At 43.2% G+C, this 24,781-nt stretch overlaps 1 protein-coding gene across 2 annotated transcripts in view; it reads left to right on the forward strand.

Annotated features, from left to right (window-relative positions):
* Cacna2d3 (calcium voltage-gated channel auxiliary subunit alpha2delta 3) overlaps positions 1-24,781 on the forward strand; it is a 798,817-nt gene that overhangs the window by 739,632 nt on the left and 34,404 nt on the right. The window contains exons 31-35 of one of the 2 annotated variants that reach the window (XM_050158222.1): positions 1,621-1,696; positions 4,850-4,902; positions 6,357-6,412; positions 14,126-14,237; positions 19,896-20,314. In XM_050158222.1, coding sequence (XP_050014179.1) covers positions 1,621-1,696; positions 4,850-4,902; positions 6,357-6,412; positions 14,126-14,237; positions 19,896-19,899 — 301 coding nt within the window. In that variant the 3' untranslated portion in view covers positions 19,900-20,314. Of the gene's footprint in view, positions 1-1,620; positions 1,697-4,849; positions 4,903-6,356; positions 6,413-14,125; positions 14,238-19,895; positions 20,315-24,781 lie in introns of those variants that run through there. The other variant, XM_050158221.1, reaches the window with a different exon arrangement.

Consider the following 24,781-nt stretch of genomic DNA (forward strand, 5'->3'; position numbering starts at 1 on the left):
CTTCAGAGGGTGCCCTGAACTGCAGTAACAGATATGGTTGCTAGCCAGTGAACTGTCCATCTTCTGCCCGGCTGATTGAAGTCTGGGCTTAGACTTCACCAAGGGTAGTGTGTGGCTCATTCAAGGTCTTTGTTTCTATTTCCATAAACAAAGCTGCTTGTTTGCAAGAAAAAAAAAAGGGGGGGTGTCAGCATAGGGGAGACTGTTTCTGATGCAAAGAGGCACCCAGGACTGCATGGGCTATTGTGTCTCCGCTGCCTTGTACTTACTGTACCACCCCTGTGTGCCACTTGTTGGAGCTGACCTCAATTACGGTTTGGTCAGAGGTGGCCAGTTTTGTTTTTGGCACCCATATGTAGATCTGTTCTGTCTCCCGCGAGTTGTTTCAAGAAGGTCTGTACATGATGTCTTGGGGTTCACTTAGGTGAGATTGTCATCAAGCAGTAATTCACGCATTTGCCTTGGAAAGAATTCCTTTTCCATGATCTATCCTGTGCCAGGGGCTAGGATTGTGAGGGAGTTGAGAGATGACGTCCTACTGGCCTCACAGAATGGTAGTATTGGATCCTCTCTAAGCATAGCAGTAAGTGCACTCAGCGTTAAGCAATGGCCCTTCTAAAAAGGAATTCTTGTAAGGAGAATTCTCCACTGACATGTAGGATTAGATGTGCTAAAATATTTGAAATCTTTCTGTCTCAGGCCAGACTTTGGTCGTTTTTTTTTTTTTTTTTTTTTTTTTTTTTTTTTTTTTTTTTTTTTTTTTTTTTTTTTTTGTTTTGTTTTGTTTTGTTTTGTTTTGTTTTGTTTTTTGAGACAGGGTTTCTCTGTGGCTTTGGAGCCTGTCCTGGCACTAGCTCTGTAGACCAGGCTGGTCTCGAACTCACAGAGATCCGCCTGCCTCTGCCTCCCGAGTGCTGGGATTAAAGGCGTGCGCCACCATCGCCCGGCATTGGTCATCTCTTCTTTGAAATTGTGGGGGGGGGCACTGAAGGTCAGATGGGGACCCATGTCTCCATGTCTCTGACCACTGCTTCTGAGAATGAGATAAAATACATGTTCATTTTTAAAAAAATTAATTTTATAAGAATTGTCAACTGGGGAACAAAACCCCTCAGACAAACTATGTAATGTTTCTGGGGCTGACAACAATACTCTTCTCAACAATGGAAACAAAATGTCCACATTCGGGTCTCATAAACTATGCTGCTTCAGACGAGGATGCCTGGACTCCTGGAGTAGTACCACTGAGGGAATTGTAGCCAGTGAGACACTGGGTTCACAGAGACCTGATTTCAATCAGTATAACCCAGGGAGTACAGTGGCCATGCGAACTGTCCTTGTTTTGAACTAAAATGGAGAACTTGTCGTTAGGTCATTTTTAAATCTCCAAATTTTAAATTCTTCCAAACACCTTCATCCACTCCCTTTGTTAGCTCCTGGTGATGAGACCTGACAGCTTATGGTCCCTTCACTGCTCTGCTCTAACCCTGTGACTGTCAGGCTTCTTTCTATTTGTGACAGTCACACACAACACTAGTGACCTCTCACCTCCCTGGCCCTAAGCATTATGTGGTACCTATGGGTTTTCATTTCCTGAAGCCTCTTTCTCTTCCCCTGTAGAATCACCCTGTACGACTACCAAGCCATGTGTCGAGCTAACAAGGAGAGCAGCGACAGTGCCCATGGACTGCTGGATGTAAGTACAAAGCTGCTACCCAGGTAGTAACTGGGGGTTTCTTCTGCCTTGGGGGAATGTGGCCCAGACTGCAGGGTAATCAAATGCGCCAGCCTTATTCAAAACCAAGCATGTTTAAAGGTATTTCCTGACTTCACTCACTGAGAACTGCTTCTGTTTAAACCCAGATCCACGGATTATATAAGTGAAATTCGGGTCAAGGTCTTAGGTAGATTAATGAACAGTCCCCCCCCCCCCCTTCATAGACAAGAAGAGAAGTTTCACTGAGTGTTACATATAAGAATTAAAAATTTGATTTTGATAACAGAAACTGTTCTTCTGGGGACATTGAGACAGTTCGGTCACTAAAATTCTTCCCACATAAACATGAGGATCTGAGTCCCCAGTGAGGTGCCCACACGAAAAAGAGAGCCAAACGTGGGAGTGCACGTGTGTAACTGAGATTTAGCTCCCGCCCATAGTTCCCAAATAACTACTCTGAGTCTTAATAGTAATTGCAAACTGTTTGGCTGATGGCTTTAGGCTTCTTACTGGCTAGCTCTGCATATACATTGGTCCATTTCTAATAGTTTATATTTGACCACAAGGCTCATGGATGGTTACCCCACATCTTGCTTCTCTGGTATCTGCTGGCATCTTCTCCATTTCGTTTTTTTTTTTTCTCCCTGTCTCTCTGCTTGGATTTCCTGCCTAGCTATAGTCTGCCCTGCCATAGGCCAAAGAAGCTTTATCAACCAATAAAAACAGCACATATTCGCAGCATGCAGAAAGGCATCCCACATCACCCATCTGTAACCCAGAACAGAGCAGATGTCTGGCCAGCCAGAATCCCTGAACTTGAAGGTGTTTGAGAAACTTCAACACAAAAGCCAAAGTGGATTGCAGCTGGGGGAGCCATCTGCAATCTGCCTCTGGCCTACACACACACACACACACACACACACACACACACACACGCACACACACAACCAAGCACTTTCACAAACATGTTCACATGCATGTCCCCCAAGTATGTCATAGCCTAGGAGCAGGAAACACGCTGCTGTGTCCCAAAAAATTGCCTCCAGACTGTCAGAAATTCACTATTCCTGTCTTAAAAATGTAATTTGCAATGTACAGAAAATATCAGTTTGGCCATTAATTACCTTAAATCTCAGATAGTTTATTTTTCTTCCTTAAAGGAAGAAATCTCGCGTTTTTGTTTTTCTTCCTATTCTTCAAGATAGGCCACAAAGGTCTACAAATATAACCCTTGACATGTCATTTGGGAAATACTAAAATCCAACCAAAATTTTCCCTTAAATTGCAAAACTATCTTGCTACACCATATTGGCCCCTGTTAGACGTAAGACAGACTTTACAAGGGCATTATCTAAAAGCCAACTGCTTCTTGAAGTGATTCTTCTCCACTGAGTGTTTCAGAGAGGCGGCTGAGCAGTGGGCTTTACAGAAAACACCCCTTAAAGGGACCTTTGGAGGAGAAGGCCACTTCTAATGGAGGCTTTCTTTACCACACTATTTGCAGATTTGAAATGTCCCAAGATTGGTTTTCTTCCTCATTACTGTCAAAAACCTCAATGGCCTTCTCCTGCTCATTGATCTTTTGCCTTTAAAACCCTAATCCCTATTAGCATAATCCTTTTGTTTGCTAAGATATCCAGTTTGGGCTGGGTCTAACAAGTTCTTCTGGAGGGAGTTTTTTCCCCCTGGCCTGTGGCGAGCCACTGCCAAGCTACACAGCCTGTCCTCTCTCTCTCTCAAAGCCACCTGCACTACTATCCCAGGGGGAACAAAGACCCAGAATTAGCCCATGATCTGACTCCCTGGGTCTTTCTGGGCCTGGGGAAAGTGATAACTTCAATGCCAGAATACCTAATAGCAAAACCGTGGGACTTGGTGACACATTTGGTTTTAAGAAATTGTTAAAAGTTAGTATCTTTCTCTGACCCTAAACCTGGAGACCCAGAGTCTTCTGGTACAGGGACTTATGTTGAAGATATTCCTGAAATCAGAGAATGAACTACATACACAGCCTTGCAAAGCAGGATGGGCTGTGAAGACGTCCCATAGGTTTACTTTTTGTTTGTTTGTTTGTTTGTTTTGTTTATGCTGCTCTCTGCTGCTTTCTGAGTCTAGACAGGGGCCTTTCCGCAACTGTTAGGGGACTACAGATTCACTCTTGTTTTATTGACTGGCTAAGTCCTCCATTCCCAGCTCTGGTTCTTGTAATTAAACCGCTCACAGAGGAGGATTAGGCAGCTGTTGCCCCAGAAACCAAGATTTGGCACGCCCTTCCCTAAATGGCAGCCGCCAAAGGTGCCGAGGGTTTTCTGGACCTGCTGTCTGGAGCCCTGCTCTGCCAGTGCCATCGTCTGCCTCGCAAGTCTATGCACCGCTTACATATCTAACATACCTAGGTACAAAGAACCAACTGAGGGGGACATGGTATTTTCCAGAATTCAGGAAATTGAATTATCCACATAGGAAATATCACAGAGTAAACAATCCGACTGCTTTTTTTAATTAAAATATTCTGAAATAAAGATTAGGCTGTCAATGCCTTCTTTTATAGCATGCAGGGGACTTTCTGCAGGGATAAAATCACATGTTCATATGGTTATCATTTTTTCAAGTCCAAATATGTAAGTGCGAGAAAGGGCAGTCCAAATCCTACATAATTCATGGAAGGCATTAAAATCAAGTGTGTTCAATTTGTGCTTCTCTCCATGAATGACACACAGTGATGGAGAACTGTGAGCCACCTTTCCAACGGGGAGTGCTGTGAAGTACCATTGGAAATTAGTTCCATGATTCCAGCCCCTCAGCATCAGGCTGTGAAATATTAGCCCCGAGAGGGTAAAGGTTTAAGCATCGTTTGTTGAACTTCCTCCCCCACCCCCAGTGATAACCCTTGCATTAGATCATGTTTATTTTACTTGTAAATCACATCTTACTACAGGGGAGTTCAAAGTTTTAAAATGTTAGTTTTGGGATACAGTATCCAAGCATTTTCTTCCTCGAGCTAGACCTTCCCTGGTTTTTAACATGATATCCATCTCTCCAGAATAACATTGTCTCTATGTAAAGCCTTAAGTCAAACTACAAACTTCTTATGTAATCAGTTGTTTTAATGGGGTGAATTCTTCCCTTCAGCCCTATAAGGCCTTCCTCTCAGCAGCCAAGTGGATAATGACTGAACTTGTCTTGTGAGTACCATCTGCTATATTCTTTCCCACAAGCACCCCTGTTGCTCTGTTTCTCTGATACGGTGAATGGGGAGAGGATGCTCCCTGCTCTCGCTAACCTTCGATCCATTTTACACCTCCAAGTACTGACCTCTGAGAGCACAGCGCTATCTTTTTAAATGTTAGTTACTCACACCCACTCTCTATGCCTCTGTGTCATTGTTGAGCAGACTAACAGCTTATGATCCACAAGCCAAATCTATTTATTGTGGTTACTGTTAAATTTAACACGGATGCCTGGCTGTCTTAATGCTGCCTGGGTGGGCTGTGGTCAGGAGAACACACAGCCAAACTGTCCACTGTTGCTGGGATGTATTGGCTTGGGCGGGAGCCAGGTTTACATGGGCCACAGAAAGGGGCTAGGGGCTCTACTCTAGGTATGGGTTAATAAGTTAACCTTATCAAATTGTGGTCCTCTTTTGAGAATGCTGGATGACTTTATGACTTAAGTCAGACTTGAATTGCGACAGGGAGGAAAACTCTGGCTTACAGATGAGGCAATGGACACTTTGCAGCATGGGGTAGCCCATGAATAGTATGTTGGCCAGACTGAGCAATTTATATCCAACTGTCACTCTTCCTCTCTCCCAGCCAGGATTTAGTGCTGTAGGTTTAAGGCAAATCCCTTGCCATCTGGCAAATTGACATTGTCTTTTTTTTTTTTACTTTAATGCAATCTATATTAATTCAACAATGTTTATAAATCCAAAGGCAAACAAGTGTTCTGTATATAGAAGAAATAGAAGATGCATTAAGGCTACTGGTAGGATTTTGATGGAGAGGTAGTTGTTAGGGATAGTAGCCTTGAGTATGATAAGAAAATGAAAATTATTATTTTTTTTGATCTGTCACCATTCATTTAGGTGATTTATATTGTCTTTGAATCCTTAACTATAAATTGAGATATTTGGATTTTTCTGAACTTGGGTTATAGCATAATTTCAGTAAAAGTTTAACCTACTCTTTGCCCCATGCATGGGTATAAACACATTTGCTAAACCCATCCTATATTGCTGCAGACCATGGTTCTGACCCAGAAGAATACTCTATTTTTAAGTTCTGAAATAAGGCAAAGGGTCCTTTAGAAATTGTCTATCTATTATAGAATACAATCAGGTGATATTATAAGTAAATTACCAGAGGCTGACTTCTGATCAAACAGCAGACATTTCTCAACTAAAAATTCTTCTCAACTAGGAGACCACAATCTCGGGGCTATGCTGATGGTAAACAGCTTTTTCAAAGTGAGCTGAAACCCAGTGGTAATTCAATGGGAACTCAGTCAGCCACAGCAGTGTTTCCAAAGTGCAGGGTTATTCTGTCAAATGGAGTGGGGGCAGCACCAAATGACATATAGTCGTTCTGTTCAAGCTGGGGCTTAGATGACCGTCTAACCCTGGGCTTCCATTGTTTAGGTTCCTGGTGGAATTTAACCTGTGCAGTTGGTGGCACTCGGATGTGACAGCCAAAGGTGAGAAGCAACTGAAGTTTCTGTTTCTTAGTGTGAGTGATGAACCCTGGGCACTGATACTTTTTTCATCAGAGATCTACTCGCTTGCATTAAACCCCACAGAACATGGTGACCGTCCTTCAGCTCTGTCGGCAGGAAGCCACCTTGCTGAAGCCTATGCTATGCAGTCTGACAGAATTCTACAGATTCTTTCCACCCGTGTTCACTTTGACCTGCTTCCCCAACAAAAGTGGAAAATCATACTTTGGAAGGGTCTGAAATCGTCAGAAAGCTAATAGGCAACATGAAAAGCTGAGCGAAGCAGACAAGTCATCCATGTTCCGACTAGCTGAACGGATAAACACTCTAGTTGTGTCTGCACAACTGCAGAAACCTGAGTTGATATTTTGAGTGGTAGTTAGTGGACATTCTCAGAGACCCAAGACAGGTCTATAGTATGGTTTAACTCAGGCTTCAAGTCTTACATGTGGCAAACCAGTTGATCTTACCAAGTTCTAATTTCCCCATCATAAGAACGGTGGGAAGAATATTTCTCTCTCTCTCTCTCTCTCTCTCTCTCTCTCTCTCTCTCTCTCTCTCTCTCTCTCTCTCTGTGTGTGTGCTGTGTGTAAGTTTGTGTGTGTGTTATATGTAATAAGCTAGATAAATTATGTTACCTGATGATCAGAGTAAATGGAACCTAAGATGCTACTGTAACTAATCTCTGATGATGAAGACGACAGTGTTGACATTGGCAGTGATGATGTTTGCCTTCAAAGCCTTCACTCCAGGGTGAGCTGTCCCCAGCAATCTCCCCTAGGCCTTCTCACCCAATGCAAGTTCTCAGATACTCTCTGTTTTTGTTTGGCTTTGTGTGTGTGTATGTGTGCTTTGTTTTGTTTTCTGAATTCTTTAACGTGGATGTTAAAGACTAGTAGGCTACAAGCATGAATTTTATTTCCAACTATTTGTTTTCATTTTAATGGTAAGATCATAAAGTGGTACAACTTAGGTGTTGGATATTTGCCTTGCGTTCCATGCCTTAGGAGCCCTCTGTGGATTTTCTGAATGCCCAAACACTTCCTTCTGCTTCCCCCTCAGTCCTTTAACACTCAATCCCTGCCCTCCTCTACCATGGTTACCTTTCTTTGCTTCTTTTACATGACACTAGGTTTCCTTGGTGATATAACTACTTATTCCCATCAGTACCCAACTGAGGCTGAGGGCACAGTAAGGATTTTGCTTATTAAATACCCTATTGGGTCATTCTTGTGCCAGGCATGACTCCATCAAGGCCACTGGGTGGGCACTAGTTTTGAATTGTAGCATACATTTATTATCCTAGTCTTGACATTGACCATGAGGCCATAACTGAGACTGTTAGGAAGGGCTTCCATGGTTGATAGGGCACTCACAATGCCAAGCGATGGTGGCTTGTTCAATGTCCCTAAGGAGGTCATTTTAGGATTCTGATTCACCCACAGAAAGGTTATTATATCGGCACTGCAAAAGTTTGGATGAGATTTGTAAAATATTGGTATGCTCACTTAGCCAGATGCAAGACCCACAAGCTAATCAGGAAGCAGAGACAAGAGAACTGTTTTGAGTTAAGGAAGTAAAAGCTAGCCTAAGACACATAGCAAGATCTATACCCTTCCCCCCCAAAAAAATCATAAAAATATGTAAAATGATAAACAAAACTCCAGACCTAAGATTTGTAGTCCAGTAATGGGGGGCTGTGGAGTTAATATGGTCAGAAATCAGCATGAAGAATGGGAAGTTAGTAGACAGGGAACAAACCATGACTCAGGGTAGCAGGAAAAAAAGACTATTATAGCCCCTAAACCTGTGGCCTGTGGTCTAAATTTGTTTTTGTTGATCTTATATACATTTTATAAAAGAAAGGTGAGGTGGGGCCGAATAAATCAGTAGATTTGGAGGGCTTGAGGTGCAGCTTAGCTAAGACCATCTTTCTATAGCATCAATAGCTGAGAACAAAGACTGACTCCCCCTAGAGGAGGCTGTGATGGCTCTGAAGGGGTTGTCTAGCCCGAAAGTTAGACCCTGTCTCTGAAGGAAGTTCTGGGAGTCTCTGGTTTCCTTGATGGTTAGTAAAGGTTGGTCAGGTGCAGTACAAGCTTGAAGTGGGCACTGGTGCGCATGGGCAGGAATCCAGTGCGAAGTGAGTATTCTTGCTTTTTAAGGGTGCCTCACTCTTAGGAGTGAGATTTGTACTGAGAGGTGGTGGGCTAATCATGTTTGGCACTTCATGTTTGCACGTTTGGTGCCCAATTTCTTCACATGCCCCCTCACAGATGAGCAGGGAACTCTTTTTATTTATTTATCTTGGTTGTTTCTTTGTGTAGCTAAGAATGATCCTGAACTTTTGATCCTCCTGCTTCTATCTCTCCGATGCTGGCATGTTGCCTTCTTTACACATTGTGGAGGACTAGATCTTCCTGAATGCCAGATAAATGCACTCCCCACTGAACCATATCCTCAGTCCCCAAGAAAGACCTTCTTTGTGTCAGTTTCTACACCTAGAGAGAGACCCCCCCCAATTCTCACCTTGACCTCTCATCTCAAAAGCCACCCTCACTTTTGTTTCCAAAGGTTTAACAATTTTTTTGAGAGCCCATGACTGAAGTCTTTGCTGAGAGAACAGTATCATTTAACTGAGGGACAGTTCTGTCTCCCACCAGTCCCTGCACTCTCGGGAGGCGTGTCTGATTGTCACAGTTTGCTACTGGCATCTAGTGGGTAGAGGCCAGGATGCTGCTATTCCTTAAGGACAGCCCTACAACATAGCAGCAGCTGATTCAGAAAATCAACATCGAGAAGTTCTGGTCTTGATGGAGGGACACCAGTCAGGGCAGAGTGATTAATAAAGACATGGTTACTGCCTGGACTCTATAGATGCTCTAGAAGGTTCCCACACCGAGTTCTACATCCCTATTCCTCCACAACTGTTCCAACACAGGTCAAAATGACGATGTGATGTTTTAGTTCTCAGTGTTCCCTCGTGAGAATTTTCCTACGTATTTTCCTAATAGATAATGTCAAAATGTCCATTTTATTCTAGACCAGTGCTTCTCAACCTTCCTAATGTTTGTGACCCTTTAACACAGCTCCTCATATTGTAGTGACCCCCAACCATAAAACTATTCCATCACTACGTCATATGCAGGACCTCTGATATGTGACCCCCCAAGGGGATCATGACCCACACTTGAGAACCCCGGCTCTAGACTGTGACACCTTCATCCCACAGATTATTAGAAGATTATTAGAAGACATTGACATTGAAACTTTGGTATGCTGACAGAATATTCCAGCATTTCAGCGTGCTCGGAAACCCTTCCAGATCCCCTTCCAGGCTCCCCTCCACTGCAGCTGGGAGGTAGTCCCTGGAAGAACTTCTCACCAGATTTCTCCAAGGACCCATTCAGGCAAATAGGGAGGATGACAGAAGCTTTGGAGGGAGCATGCACACACACAGACCTACCAAGACCTTCTACCTGCATGAAAGTCCCAGCTGCCTTCCTTCATGGTGTAGAGCTGGATCCCACATCTGAGCCGTCTCACTCGGACCCACGGCCATCTATTCTACTGTGTGTGTGTGTGGGGGGGGGGATATGGTTTTTGCCGTGTTGTAAATGAAGACACTGGAACAGAGGGAGGTGTGTGGATTCATCCATGGGGTTCTGTGACTGGAACTCTGTGTTAAAAGTCTGTGTAAATCCTGGATTCAGTGTTTACTGGGAAGAAATGGTCTCCACACCATCTCGGCTTGCAATTCATTCTAAATTTACTATTCTCTCGCAAGATAAAGACCCTGAGCTGAGACATACATCTTTGTTTTAGCTAAAAATAGAATCCATAATTATACTGTTTATCTGCCTCATTTCCTTGATTAAGGGACTGTGGAAACCCACTTCTGCTTGATTACCACAAAGGTCTCATTTGGGTGAAGTTTCACAAAGACAATGGAGCTTGCTGGCACCCGGTTATGAATGGGGCTGCATTCACGGAGACAAAAGGAGAGAGAGGCTTTTCAAATGGCAAATCTATCCATTCCCAATTGCCTGCACGTAATTACGGTGAACCCAAGTCCGTTATTCTCATTAGGGACATTTGTTGCTAAGGGGAAATTCAAGCAATCTGATTGTGTAGATGTCCTATTGAATGCTCTTTGGGGAGCGAGTGGAAGGTCATGGTGACATCAGCTTCAGGTACCCATGCAACTAGAGTGAGAGGCAGATTAGAGTTATTATTAGCAAGTGTGGCTCCCAGATGAGACTGTCCAGGTGCACACCTGGTCCCTGCCACTCCCCGCCATGTGGCTTTGAACAGGCATCTTAATTTCACAGAGTTTTCGTTGCTTCGTCCACCAAATTATGTAGTAGCAGCGCCTCGCTTGATTGTGTGGTGATGAAGGCCCCATTCAGAGACGCCCAGTGACTCCTGCCCCGAAGCACCTCTTGAGTGGGAATTGCTGAGAGGCTGTAGTTTTTTGCACTTAAGTAGATGGTGATGGTAGAAGGGGTGTCACTCAGTGTAGATCGCTTGCCTAGTCTAGGTGATGCCCTGGATTCCACCCCCAGCACTGCCGTCAATCAATACGTAAGATTATGACAAACTGCTCTATTCAGCCATCGGTGCAGCTTGTTTCCAGCTTCAGAGCCACAGCTGTCCCTTCAAGGAGAAGAAAGAACCAACCTCGGCTAGCAGCAGCATCTTTTAGTGCCTCCAGCTTAGCTAGATCCCAAGTTCTGAGCACCGGGACTTAAAGCAGAACTCACTAAGTAGATGGCTGGCAAAGTCTCGGTTACTGGTTTGAAATCCCAAAGATAAGCAGTAGTGGCTGGCAAACCTGAATGGTGTTTTCCATAGCGCTCTAGACAAAGAAAGGCCCAGGCTAGGTAGAGCAAGTGCGGCCGTGGCTTCCTGGGATAATTTGTATGTCTCTCTAGAGCACACGGCTAGTCAACATCGTGCCGCAAACAGTGTTTATCCTACATCAGCATGCGCACCCTGCAATTGTCAAAGTAGAAAGAACTTCATCTCCAGTAAGGATCAGGGCCAAATGAGCTTCGCCATGGACATTTTGAACCCATTCCATCATAATAGAGCCCAGACAATTAGAAGTAGAGATGCCGAAATTGTCGGGCTTATTTAAATCATGTGTGTGCGCCACCGCCCCCAGCCCGCCTGGAAGACCTCTAGCTTCCTTTCATTGGCCCTACTCGACAAAGCTGGAAAGTCAGTTTTGGCTCTGCCATCTACTTCCTGGGGGAATTTGAACAATTTCTTTCCATCTCTTCTCACTCCCACCTCCTCCACCTAACAGAGCCTTCTTTAATAGTGAAGCACTTCGTCTTCACTTCTTTAAAACAAAAAGAACTTCCTACTTTATTTTTAAATCTTGTCATATTTTGGTGTGAAATGAATGTGTATCAAGTGGAAGAGGTCGGACACACAGCAGTTCTTTAGTGAACATCGTTTGCCGGCAGGTGTTTATCTCCCGTTTGCATGTGTGTCTCACACTTATAACCTACACTACTGTGTATTTAATCCTTATTCTGTTTAGAAGTGAGCTTTTTGAAATTCTGATACTGAAACTCTAAAGAGGAAGCTGCCTAAATTGGACGTAAGTATCACTTGCAGAACAGGGAAAAATCAGTTGTGAAAATAAGAAATTGTGTTGCCAAACTGTTGCCAGATGGCCCCTTCCCCCAGCTAAGAGTCAACAAAGGAAGGAAGTAAAGGAAAGGTGAGAACAATGCATCCACCCGCCCCCACCCCAGAGTATCAAGCAAAGCTAAGTCCTCTCTTCTGCACCAAGGGAGAACGGGAAAGGCTGGGTCCTACCAGGTGCTCTGTGAGCTCTACCATGGGCATGGATCAGGGCACATCTCCTCACCTTCCTCCTCAGGGACAAGCAGTTTGTCACAAGGGGCTAAACTTCTTCCATTTTCTTTATCTGCTATATTTGGGGAAAAAAAAACTCTATCCAAGGCCCTGGAGAGATGGTTTTAAACCATCTCTGTGTGTGTGTGTGTGTGTGTGTGTGTGTGAGAGAGAGAGAGAGAGAGAGAGAGAGAGAGAGAGAGAGAGAATTTGCCTGTGAAAAGCAGTGAGCAGTGTGTATATTAATGCTCGCTCTTCAACTAAGCCTTGGGTGGTTACCAATGACATTCACATACTCTTAAGATCGGCAACTGGTCAGTGAGGTCACATGTTCTAATTTTCTAGCTAAAAATAAATGAATTAAAAATAAAAAAATAAAAAGCTGAACTATTTTGTTTTAAATTAATAAAATAAATATGCCAGTGTCCTATGACTTGAAGCAGTTTCCTTGAAATAAGGAAACCTCAGGGGGAAAACATATATGCTCGAAACAATTGTGTTAGAATGTAAAAGCATAGGGCGCAGCTTACTGATGCCCTATAATTATCCAACTGTGAGCAGCTAGGCACTTTACAGTGCTGCTTCCATGGACCCGCTTAGATCCCACAGCATCCCAGGAAGGCAATTCGCCATGGTTCTGATATCCATCCACCTGCACCTGGAGTCTAACCCGACATGTTGTATTCTACACATCACGTTTTGGAGTTGCAAATGTAAATTTTATGTGCAAGCTTGATCCCATACATACATCACCAGAACCAAAACAAAACAAAAACCTGTGTATAGAGTCATTGGGAATATATGGAACTGGGAAACCCCAGGTACTCAACGGTGAAGCTGTAAGTTAGTAGAACTACCTGAGTACCTGAGCGATGCTGAGTACCTGAGCGATGTGGAGTACCTGAGCTATGTGGAGTACCTGAGCCATCAGCATCCCCACTGTGTGGACAAGAATGCTGAGGACAAGCTAGAAGTAGCAGAGGAGAATTTGTTTTCCAAATTTCTCTTTTGTAGAAGCTTTTGCCCTTAACCTGAGCTGTGGTATGCGTCATCATTGGCATTGTTTAATGCTACAAACCAAGAATGCATATTCTTTTGTTATTGTTATAACTAATCCAACCTTAGCACTATCTCCCAAACACTGTACTCAGTACTCCTCAGTGCTCACTTTACCCATCGACCTCTGAAAACAGAGCTTGATACAAATAAGAAAACTGGGACTTACAAGCATGGGTCCCGCCCAATGGGTGTGAGTTAGCTAACCTATTGGCTCACCAGTCACTCATTCCTATGTCCACGTTATTTAGTTATTCGTCTTGTGGAATGAGAAACTTCAGAATCACAGAATTTGGAGTGTGGTATACTTCAAAGAATTTATGTCTTTTACTATTATGTATTTCAATTTTCTTTCAATAATAGCACAATGCCATTGTATCATGACATTTATCTTGCCCTTGATAATATGGCAATATGGTATAGCTGACATTTTTCGGTGTATGTTCAGATTCCCAGATGTGTTGGTGTTAAGTCACTGCGAGTCTGAGGTCAGAGACCCCGTGGTTGATGCTGACCCAGAAAGAATTCTTGTGATGCATAAATGATAGTCGATCAAGCCAACACAACTGCTTTAGGAATTATAGCTTACAGAGTTGCTTGGCAGATGAAATCACTGGGCTAATTAGAAAATAATGCATTGTGCGGTGCCTAGAAAAATCACAGAGCTTCCGAAGTAGAACTGCATTTGAGCTGTTCTGGGTTGCCAGGCACGGCGTTGAGCCTGAACACCGAGCTTTCATTTTTTTTTTTTTTCCCTTTCCCCCACAGCACAGAAACTGAAACAGACCCTGGAGCCTTGTGATACTGAATACCCTGCCTTTGTTTCCGAACGCACCATCAAGGAGACCACAGGGAACATTGCTTGCGAAGACTGCTCCAAGTAAGCCACCCCCAACTCCCCCTCCCCCCCCCCCCCCCCCCCCCCCCCCCCCCCCCCCCCCACTGTACACACCTTTCTGTTGCACGTGGAACTTTCCCCATGGGCCAATAAACTGGAGCACACATATATGTACACTGGGGGCAAGGAAACATGGCTGCCCTCTGGTACAGAATGTAATTCTATCAGCTGGGAAGAAGCAGGTCTCAGGTTTTGGAAGATAGAAGAGTTTAGTTCAGTTTGTTGGCGTTTTCCCAGCTGACAGTCCTCAACTTCAGCAAATGTCCTGAACTGTGTTTAGCCAGGACAGTGCGCCCTCATGTATAGCTGAATCCCACTCAACAGGCATGTCTTCTCTGTGTTCTGATGTTGAACATTTTTGATCTGAAAAATGAACATAATTTAATAGTTTTATTGGTCATTTAGAGACTCTTGTCTTTGCTCCTCTTGGGCACGTGCCTCCTGGATAATCGGATCCGTTCTTAGTGATTTAGGTACTGTGCGTTTCCAAGACTATGTTCTTAGTAGCTACAGACACTCTCTATGTGCCATCCTGTCCTTTGGTCTTTTCACTATGGATGGATGACCCTTGATGAATATACGTTTTCTTTTGCCTTTATTTTAATATAGTTTGTTTTGTTCTTTTCTGGTTTATGCAATCTTATGGGAGTCTTTGCCTCTCCTAATATAGCGATGCTTCATTTTCACTCTGAGCACATGAGTGAGTGTGGTTTGCATTTAGAGCTTTAACCTCTTGCAGCTTGGATGTGCCACCCAGCACAAATGCAGCTCCGACTAGTCCTTTGTTGTATTGTAAGCATAAATCTGTACCGAGTTTTCAATGTGTGGGTGGTGGGGCATGCCAACAGATTGTTCTATGTATTTTATATCTAATAGTTCTTATGTGGATTCCCTGAGCTTTTTGCATAGAAAGTGATATTATTTCCGAAAAGTGTCTGACATCCGTGCTAATTATTGTTTCATGATTTGTGACACTAGATACTATTGATCAGACGTTTCTATTAATTATGTTTAATAATATCATGTTAAATATGAATTTGTTAGATTCTTATTATAGAAGGCAAATAATGTGAAATTTTCATATTAGCCATTTTTCCACACCACGTTTTAGTTATGTTTAAAGGAATGACGGTGTGAACATTCCCTGCTATAAAGAATGATTCTAGACTATGCTGATATCCCTCAGTAAATGCCATAATATCTTTGAAGAATAGAAAAATTTCTGAACTTCAAATTTATATTACTTAAAAATTCTTGGATAGTTTCATACATGTGTGCAATGCATTCTGGTAACACCCATCTCCCTCCCCCCTCTTATCTGCCTTCTGCCCCCATCATCATACCTTGAACAGGGTAAATATTTACATATATGTATACAGTGCAGGAACATGTGAATACCATTGTCACCACTGTTGGTTAAATATTTCCTAGATTAAGGAAAACATCAAGAGTTTCTGTTGCTATCATTTGATACCTGAATGGATACTGAATTTTATTTATATTTTTTGGTTGCTTGTTTGCTTGGTTGGTTTTTCGAGACAGGGTTTCTCTGGCTGTCCTGGCTGTCCTGGAACTCACTTTGGAGACCAGGCTGGCCTTGAAGTCTCCCTTCCTCTTCCTCCTGAGTGCTGGGATTAAAGGTGTGTGCCATCACCACAAGGCACTGAATTTTATTTAAACATTTTATACTATTAAAGTAATTTATTCCTACGTTGTTTTTTGCTGATTTCTGTAATTTTTCATCATGTAATGTGCATATTTCCAAATTAATATATATATATATGTTTCAGGCACATGGATATGTGTATAATCATGTGTTCATGTGATGTTTTGCCTGATGATGCCCACCTTATGCTATAGTTGACTCATAAGATATATTGCCTGGTGACCTCATAGCATCCTCGTTTGCTTGTGCTTGATGATATTTAGACAGTGACGGCATCATCAAAGGACACAGTTCTTCAGAAAGTACAGGGTTCTGTGTACGAAGGTGGGTGGCTGTGCCTTTCATGGCAGAAATCTTAGTTGTAGTGAAAATTAGACCTGCTTTCTCCAAATAAAAATGCCATTGTCATTCACCTACCACAAAAAATAAAAAGCAAAAACATATTGCTAAATTCATTAGACTTTTTTGGCAAATATTGTGCTCAAAAGTGAAAGTGGCTAGACTTTTCATTCCTGTGTTATCGTTTGACTTTCCTGTTAAGTTGCTTGCCACAAAATTACATAGTGGATTTTCCCATTTTCTACTATGTGTGACATTCTTATAAAACAGATTTACGTATTTCTCCTGAATTTCACAGAAATTCACAAAGCTCCCAGCGGCAGATGGGAAGTGCAGGGTGAGCATCTACAGTTATTTAGTAGACAGACCTCTCAGATTTTCTATTTCTCTTTTCTAATTTTTTTTCATTTTAATATTTTTTAATTTAGCGTGTAGAATTATGGGTTTCATTATGTCATTTTCATACATACATATTCTTTTCATTTCATCCTTTTTATTTTTAACTAAGTTATTATAATTCTTTTAACATTGTTTCATCTCATTTTTAAGTTTATTGAATTTATTTATAAATGGTGTTTGATTTAAAATGCTAACACATTTGCTACCTTTGTCTCTTTTCTTTTCCGTTCTTTTTAAAATGTTATCTAGTCTGTTGAAGACCATGCGTATCTGTGGGCTTCCACATGATGTTTTAATATATATTGTATAGTTATTCAAATGAAGGTGAGCGTGTCTCCTCAGGTATTTATCAGTTCATAATGTTAAACATATTCAAATTTATCTCTTCTGGCTTTTTAAAAATGTTCAGTGCACTGTCCCCTTTTAACCTGTGGATTTTTAGTTCTTTCTCTCCCCCCCCCCCCCCCGACCTCTCTGTTTCTGCCTCTTTCTGCGTCCCGTTACCTCGCCTCTCCCACTCTCTACTGTCAGGGGTGTGCTTGTTTCATCCTCCCTCTGTGCTTTGGGTTTCCTCTGTTTTTAATCTTGGAATGTCTACTGTTTAGTGCTCGGCTCTTCTGTGTGTGCTCTGTATCTCTCTCCATTCCACAGCGCGTCTTTATTTCAACAATAAACAAAAAGAGACTCAAAACCCATTTACTAAGAAACTTCAACCATCATTTTTTTTAAAAAAAAAAATGTACAGCTACAAATGGCTTCAAGTTAGAAAAGCTTTATAGTTAATATTTCAAACCTGGATATTAAGTTGAATCATCTGCCAGATTGATTCCTTGAAGACGTATTTGTGTGTGCTTCAGGTGCTTTTCTTTCCCAGGCTTTGTCTTTATCTCTTTACTCTCTTAGATTTCTCTGTTTTCTGTACTCCTGTTTCTCCTTCCGAGAGCACAGCTGTGTCCTCTGTCTTTGCAGTGACCACCACCTGTGCTCTGTGGACATGTTTCCACTGGCTAGAACCTCTCCCTTTCTCATGAACAAACGAAAACGTCTGTGCCTTCTAACAGGCTTACCCCCTAGCTCATATGTGTAGTTCCCACACTCTGTATTTTTAACCTAGTTGCTTTCTCATTCCCCTTACGATTGAATGTAGTTTATTGCTGGTTACCTCTGCCACCATGTTTCTTCTGCCGCTGTTGTTTTGGAGTGTTATTTTTGGTTTGTTTCTGTAGGAATGGTGTAGGAGCGACACGTTCTTTCATGTTTTCCTTAAAGCCCTTCCTGTGCTGTAGCATGTACACCGTCATGACAACCAAAGCCTCTCCTGTGCTGTAGCATGTACACTATCAATCATAAAGACCAAGGCCACAGACTCTGGAGTAGAAATATTCTCTCTGTCTTCCACATCTCATCTCTGTGCGTCAGTAAGTGGTCTGGTCTCTCTTTCCTCCTTGTAGATGACTTCCACAGAGTTCCTTCTCTAATGTGTTTTCATAATTTGTTCAGACGATTTTCAGCACCAATTTGTTATTTTTTGCTCATTGGCTTTATCTTGTGTGCTGTTTTTTTTTTTTTTTTTTTAAACTCAATTTCTTTTAGGGCTGCTGATTAGGATGTCCATTTAGTTCTTGATATGCATGACTTTCTAGAAGATTAATTTGCTTCTCTTAAGAGTAGATTTCTTTCCTACAGTCCTTGTTAGGTTCTCTGTCATAAATATGGACCTTTTAAGAATATTCTAGTAGCGTATGTTGGAGAGCTGCTGATCCTCTCGTGTCTGTTTTCTTGGCTGGTAGGTTCTTGTATATCCTGTTCCATTTCTTAGCTCAGAACTTGTCTCATGTACTAGTTATTATTCTTTGGCATTAGCACAGGGCTCAGATTTCTATGGTAGCTGTGCCTTTGGACTTCTCTGATGCATCCTATTAGTATTGACTGCCTGGGAATAGTCGTTATGGAAGTCTTCATATTTAGGGTTTCATCACCATATAATTATGGTACATATTTTCCCTAAGCAGAATTCATTTTCAGATGCAAGTCTGATTTCTCACGGGCACTGCTGTTTTTTCCTGTTCAGAGCTTCTGAGCGGGTCAGATTAGCAGCTCCTTATACTCAGCTGTAACCGTGCAGTTTGGCTGTCCTTCCTCCCGTAAGCACTCTTGTACTTAACTGTGTTTTATCTTCCCATCTCATCCCACATGCCTTAGTGTTTTCAGGATGGTTTTCATGTTTGCCCAGTCTGTCATGTCATAGCTTATTCTTCTGACTAGATATTTATTCTAGGGTCACCACAAGAAAGTGGTGAGTCTATGTAGGGGCCCTTGGAAGTACAAAGTTCAGAGGGTGATCCCTGTCTTCTTAATTTCTTTGTGATGATGGGCAAATAATAATAATAATAGTAATAAATATCAGTAAGCATATCATGGACTCACTGAAAGAATCAAGTGGAAAAAATTATGTTATAAATTTAACACAATGCTTGGGACAAACTAGTACCCAGTAAATGACCACATTTCACGCATGTCCTGTGCACTAGAATACTAGTATGGGTGTCCCCTGCCCCGAAGTCCTATGTCAGAACCTCTTTCCCACTGTGATGATATCAATAGGTGATGTCCTTTAAGAGATGAGCAGGGCCTGAGGGCTCTGCATGCCCTGCAAGTGAAATGAATGCCCTTATAAAAGAAGATTGAGGAAGCCTATCTGAGGTCCCCCGCCCCGAACCACCCCACCCAGTGTGAGGAAGCCTATCTGAGGTCCCGCCCCCAGTGCCTTGGAAGCTTCCCCATCTCTGAAGCAGCGGGTGAGCCCTCTCTACAAGGTCGGCCTGCTGACAGCAATCTGCAGTCACAACAGACGCCTATGCTCTTGTTTTTCATAAGATACTATTTAAGGTATTCTGTTAAGGGCCACAAATGACTGAGATGTACCGTACCTCACACTCACTAAGTCAGAACCTTGAGAAACATTCTGGAGTGATGTAAATATTCCTGTCGTTGGTCTAACACCGTGCTTGTCCCCACACAAACAGAAACTACGTGTCAGATTTTAATAGGCCATGCACATCTTAGACATCAACAGACCACGGCTTTGTGCTTTAGGGAAGTGCAAACCACCACTTTGTGATGAAGAACCTTACAGAGAAATGGCCTTTCCACCCCCAGGTGCTGAGCCTACAAACCCCACAAGGTCACCCTTATGTCTTGGCCATCATGTACTATGATTCTCATGTCCATTGCAGATAAAACCTAAGGAAATCTCAGGAGAGAAACTGCCAAGGAAAGCAGCCTTTTCTTCTTACCAACTCAAAGCTAGAAACCAAAGATGCAGTTTGATTCAAATTACCTAACGGTCTGGAAACTAAGAAATGCTCACCTGGAACCGTGGCACACATGCGTGATCACGGCATTCCCCTGTGGTCCGGAATCTAGGCTGGTGTCATGGAGAACACAGGGCATGGACATGGTGAGGCTCACTCTATAGTGTCATGGCTGCTTGGTTTCAGATCTTGAAGCCTTGCTGAGCGGGAGGAGGGAGCAGGTAAGGTGGATCGCATGAGACTGGGTGTTGATAAAGGCTTTCCCAAGTTTGCTGGTATAAGGGAGAGGCTGTAGGCTTTGGGTCTTTTCTTTTCGGCATTTCATTAAGAACGCCACGCTCTGTAGTATGTAGTTGCATACTACAGTGGAAAGCAGTCAACACTCGGGAGTATAGATGGAAGGGATTTGTGCTCTTTCTTCATTCTTTGAGTAAGCTTTTGATTGAAGGATGGTGCATTAAGAAATAAGTACAAATACTGAAATTTCAGGTTGATTTATTTTTTTTTTTTTTGACATATGAACCCATCCATACAGCCAATGTTGAGGCTAAGACCTCAGAGAGCAGCACCAGCTCCCCAGGAGCACCCCTAGTGTGTCCCCTGCTTGGCATAATCTCCACTCCCCATTGGATGGGCACTGTCTGGATTTCTGTCTTTATAGATTGCTTTCGAACCGATATCCTGGGAGGTGGTGGTGGACCTGGTAAGATACAGAGCTTCATGCAGTAGTGGTCCTGAAGTTTGTTCCTAATGAATTGGCTCTAAAAGAAAATGAACGGTAGGAAGAAAACTAAAGCTAGCCTGTAAATTTAGTAACTGTTGTTCGGCTGTCCATTACATCCTCCACACTAGACTGCTCGTGAGGTAGCAGTGTTGAAGGGAGCATCCTTGGCTCCTGTCCTCGTGGCCTTTGTAGTCACAAGACTGGGCGCCAAGTGGTGAGAGAGGAAGAACACCAGCATCACAAGAGTGGGAAGAAGGTGGAGAGAAGTAGCTGCCTACTGAAGGAGCAGGCGGTGTGTGTGTGTGTGTGTGTGCGTGTGTGTGTGTGGGTGTGTGCGTGTGTGTGTGAGGGGGATGGCAGGTGCTCAGCTCCAGGCAGAGGGAAGAACATGGCAGACGGAAGGGACAGTGCAATGTGTTCAACCAAGTTCAACTTCAGTGAAACTCTAGAGAACTGGGAGTGAGGAGAGACGAGAGAAGCAATGGTTTTCAAGGGCATGGCTGCACTGTCCTTCAGATATTCTCAAAGGAAACTCAGACTTGAGATGCTTCCCTGACACCAGGATTGAACAGAAGAAAAGTTTGAGGGAAGAGAAGAGAGTGATCAGGTTCTTGGTGATGGCTGAGACAGCAGGGACCACAGTGATGAAAGTGGGCTCTTGAAACAGAATCCACCATTCAGAAGGCTGTTTGTCAGTCCCCTTCCCCATAACACATACACACACACACACCAATAAAACAAAGTTCATGTGTTTTTTCTCCTCTGTGTATGTGTGTGTAGCACTGTATCACATGAGTGTACATACATGTGTGTCTCCTTGAGTGTATGAGGGCAGAGGTTAGCATGTCTTTCTCACGGGCTCCCCTGCCCCAGTGTTTGAGTTTGGAAGGTCCCTGGCTGAATCAGGAACTTACTAATAGGCTAGACTGGCTGGCCAAGGGAGCTTCATGTCTATGCGTCTCAAGCAACCCTTCTACTGGAGTTACAAGTATTCAGTCACACTTAGCTATTAAAAAAAAAAATAGGTACTAAAGATCTGAGCTCAGATTCTCATGCCTCTGTGGTGGGTACTCTCGTGACTGAGCCATCATCTCCTCTGTGACTCGGCCTTCTTTTTATGGCTAGAAATCAACACATTCCCAAGTAGCTAGTTGACTGAAAAATCAATCCATGACTGTTATTTCTAACCCTTAAATCATGAAGCTTTGTAGTGGAACAGTGCTTCTCTAGCACAGTGGCAGACTCAGAGGTGGGGGAGGCGTGCTTTTGAGCAGTATTTCTCAACCTGTGGGGCACAATCCCTTCAGTAAACCTCCGTCTCCAAAAATATTTGCTTTACTATTCATGACAGTAGCAAAATTGTAGTTATGAAGTAGAAACGAAATAGTCTTATAGTTGGGAGTCACCACAACCTGAGGGATTATATTGAAGGGTCCCAGCACTAGGAAGGTCGAGAACCACTGGCATTGAGGACCTGAGCTCTTTTATTCCGTACATCGACCCCTTTCCATCATTTCCAGCCCTGTTCTAAAAAATGCAGTTTGTTAGAACATGTACATTATCTTCATGGAAGTATTTATAAAGATGTTATTTATTCCTCCACGTGAGCAATATATTCCCGGGATGCAGGATGTGAAGGAGGAAATCATGTCACTTAATTTTGTCACCTCCCCTTTCTTCATGGCCCACAGATCTCTCAGTGCAGCGGCAATAGGAAAGCTGGTCTCTGTCCGTCATTAGCAGAGAAGCCTGTCAACTTTTCGTCTAAAATGGAATGTTTTCCCGATAAAGTTATCAAGGAATATTACTAAATTTCAATCAGCTTTACAGGTAACTTCAGGTCAGGGGTAATCCCATTCAAAAATAACACAACTGTAGCATTTGGCCAGCAGTGAGCTGGAAACTGAGTTTGGTTAAAATTATAGTACTTCAGAAATTACGCACTAAGATCTTTTTCATAGAAAAACATCTCGCCTTCCGCAGTGGAACAGAGAAAACTGCGTCCATCACCAACTGGTCCCAAGGCAGCGATTACTTCCCTCCACAAGCAGTGGCCACATATGGCCATCGAGCCACAGTCCCAGAGAACCCTGCTCCTCCCGTGGGAACAGGCAAGAGCCACCCGCTTGCTTCTGGTGTGTCATTAACACTCCCCTATCCTTTAAAAGAGACCAGATGACCTTGGGCTTGAGATACGTGCTAGAACTCAGAACATCACGTCAGATGGCTACAGCCTTAGTGCAAGTTTGGTTTCCATCTTCGGGGGCGGGGGAGGGGGAAATAGTTCTTCTGACTCCATTTCTGTGTCCATGTTTCAGCATCACAAGATGTTCTTACGTGGAAAATCTATCCAGGGATGACTCATTTTCTCTAAATAGAAACCTTCAGATGGGCAACTCCGAAAGTGGACATTTATCTGTCTTTAACACAGACAGATATATTATATATTATAACCAGAGAACAGTATGCGATATTTTAAAAAGGGAGTCATGAAAGTATAGGGTTTATTAAGAATGCAGGAGCCTAAAAGAAAATATGAATTTACATAAGAATGTCATTAGGGTTGGCGGTTTGGATGCTGCAACCGATAATTTTCGTCATTCAATACCCCAGTGATTATTAAATTAATCTGCTACTCAAACAGCAATCGAAAACAACTCAGCCCATATTTTCTGGGCATTTGCGACTGTCAACAAGTTTACAAAAGTCACTGTCTAAGAGGAGTGTGAAGTTTTATGATTTTTCCAGGATGTTTCTTTACCTCTTGATCACCTCACCCCCTTGGGTAAGGAAGTGAGCCGATCCACAGGGTTTTCCTTGGAAGAGGAATCGGCTGTAAAGTGCAATACCTGGAGGCTGCTGAAGGTAATTCATCAAAAATAGAACTCTTAAGTACGTGTCACGGTTTGAAGGCGAGAGCCTCCAATGCCTTGTTATATTTCAACACTGGTAAGCTACCGATTCCTAAGGTAAAGTGGGTTTCTTTCTTCTTGTGTTTTAGCATGTGATTTTCCTCCTGGTCACATCACTCATCGCTTTTCATAAAAATTCCGCTGCCATCAGTTTCACTCCGGGATGTGTGCACAGATTTGCTCATCTTGCTGCGAGCGCCCAGAGCCTTGGCTCCAGTCTCCTCTCTCACCACTCCGCACACGCCTTGCGCTTATCCCCTAAACTGAAGGAAAGTAATTGCTCTCGAAGCTGTGTTGACATGCTCCGTGGGCTACAGTTCAGACGACCGTAGTTCAGAGATTCTCTGTTCTTAGGGAGGACGCCAATTTCCTGTTGAGGTCTCACACTGGGTGGGCAATTTACCCGGTGTGCTCAGGCTCCTGCGGCGGAGCTGCAGGTGTGTTCCTTCCCTGGCTGCCTTCTGCGAACCACCTGTAAGATGGACGTGTTGCAAAATGTGAGTGGAACCCTTTGCTGGCATCAGTATCGAGAGGGTGAGCACCAGAGGCCGGGCCACCACACCTAGCAGCACATAGACCTGAATCGGTTGTTTCAATGCTCTGAGTCTCCTGTTTGCCCACCTCGACATAGACGATGCTAATTTTTGTTTGTTTGATTTTTTTTTAGGAGGTACAGGGGCTTAGGATTTGCTTAGTTGGTAAATCACTTGCCCTGTAAATACAAGAACCTGAGTTCCATCCCAAGGAGCTCCATTACAAAGGAGGGGGCAGGATGTATTGGCAAACACAATGATACCAGCACTGGGAAGGCAGAAACAAAAGGATCCCTGGGCCTTGCTGGCCAGCCAGTCTATCTCAATTTGTAAACACCGGGTCAGTGAAGAGCCCCATCTCAGGGGGTTAGACAACATTACCTGGGATGCCACCTAAGGCCCCCACACATATGTGCATCCCCATGCACATATCCTCCACAACACACTTTTTTAAACTGTATGTAGTGAAGCACAGTTAATAAAAACTCTGAGGCAGAAATTGGGGTTCAACCTGAAGGTCAGAAAAGCAAAACAGCCGGCCACGGGCTCTTACCCCAAAATGGCAATCCTGCCTTCAGGAATCTCGAAATGAGATTGAGACTGAGCCTGAGAGCTGCCTCCTCCCATTTTATAATCCTC

The sequence above is a fragment of the Alexandromys fortis genome, unplaced genomic scaffold, assembly GCF_014885135.2.
Source record: "Alexandromys fortis isolate MF-2015 unplaced genomic scaffold, M_Fortis_MF-2015_v1.1 scaffold_106, whole genome shotgun sequence".
NCBI classification, from domain to species: Eukaryota; Metazoa; Chordata; class Mammalia; order Rodentia; family Cricetidae; genus Alexandromys; species Alexandromys fortis.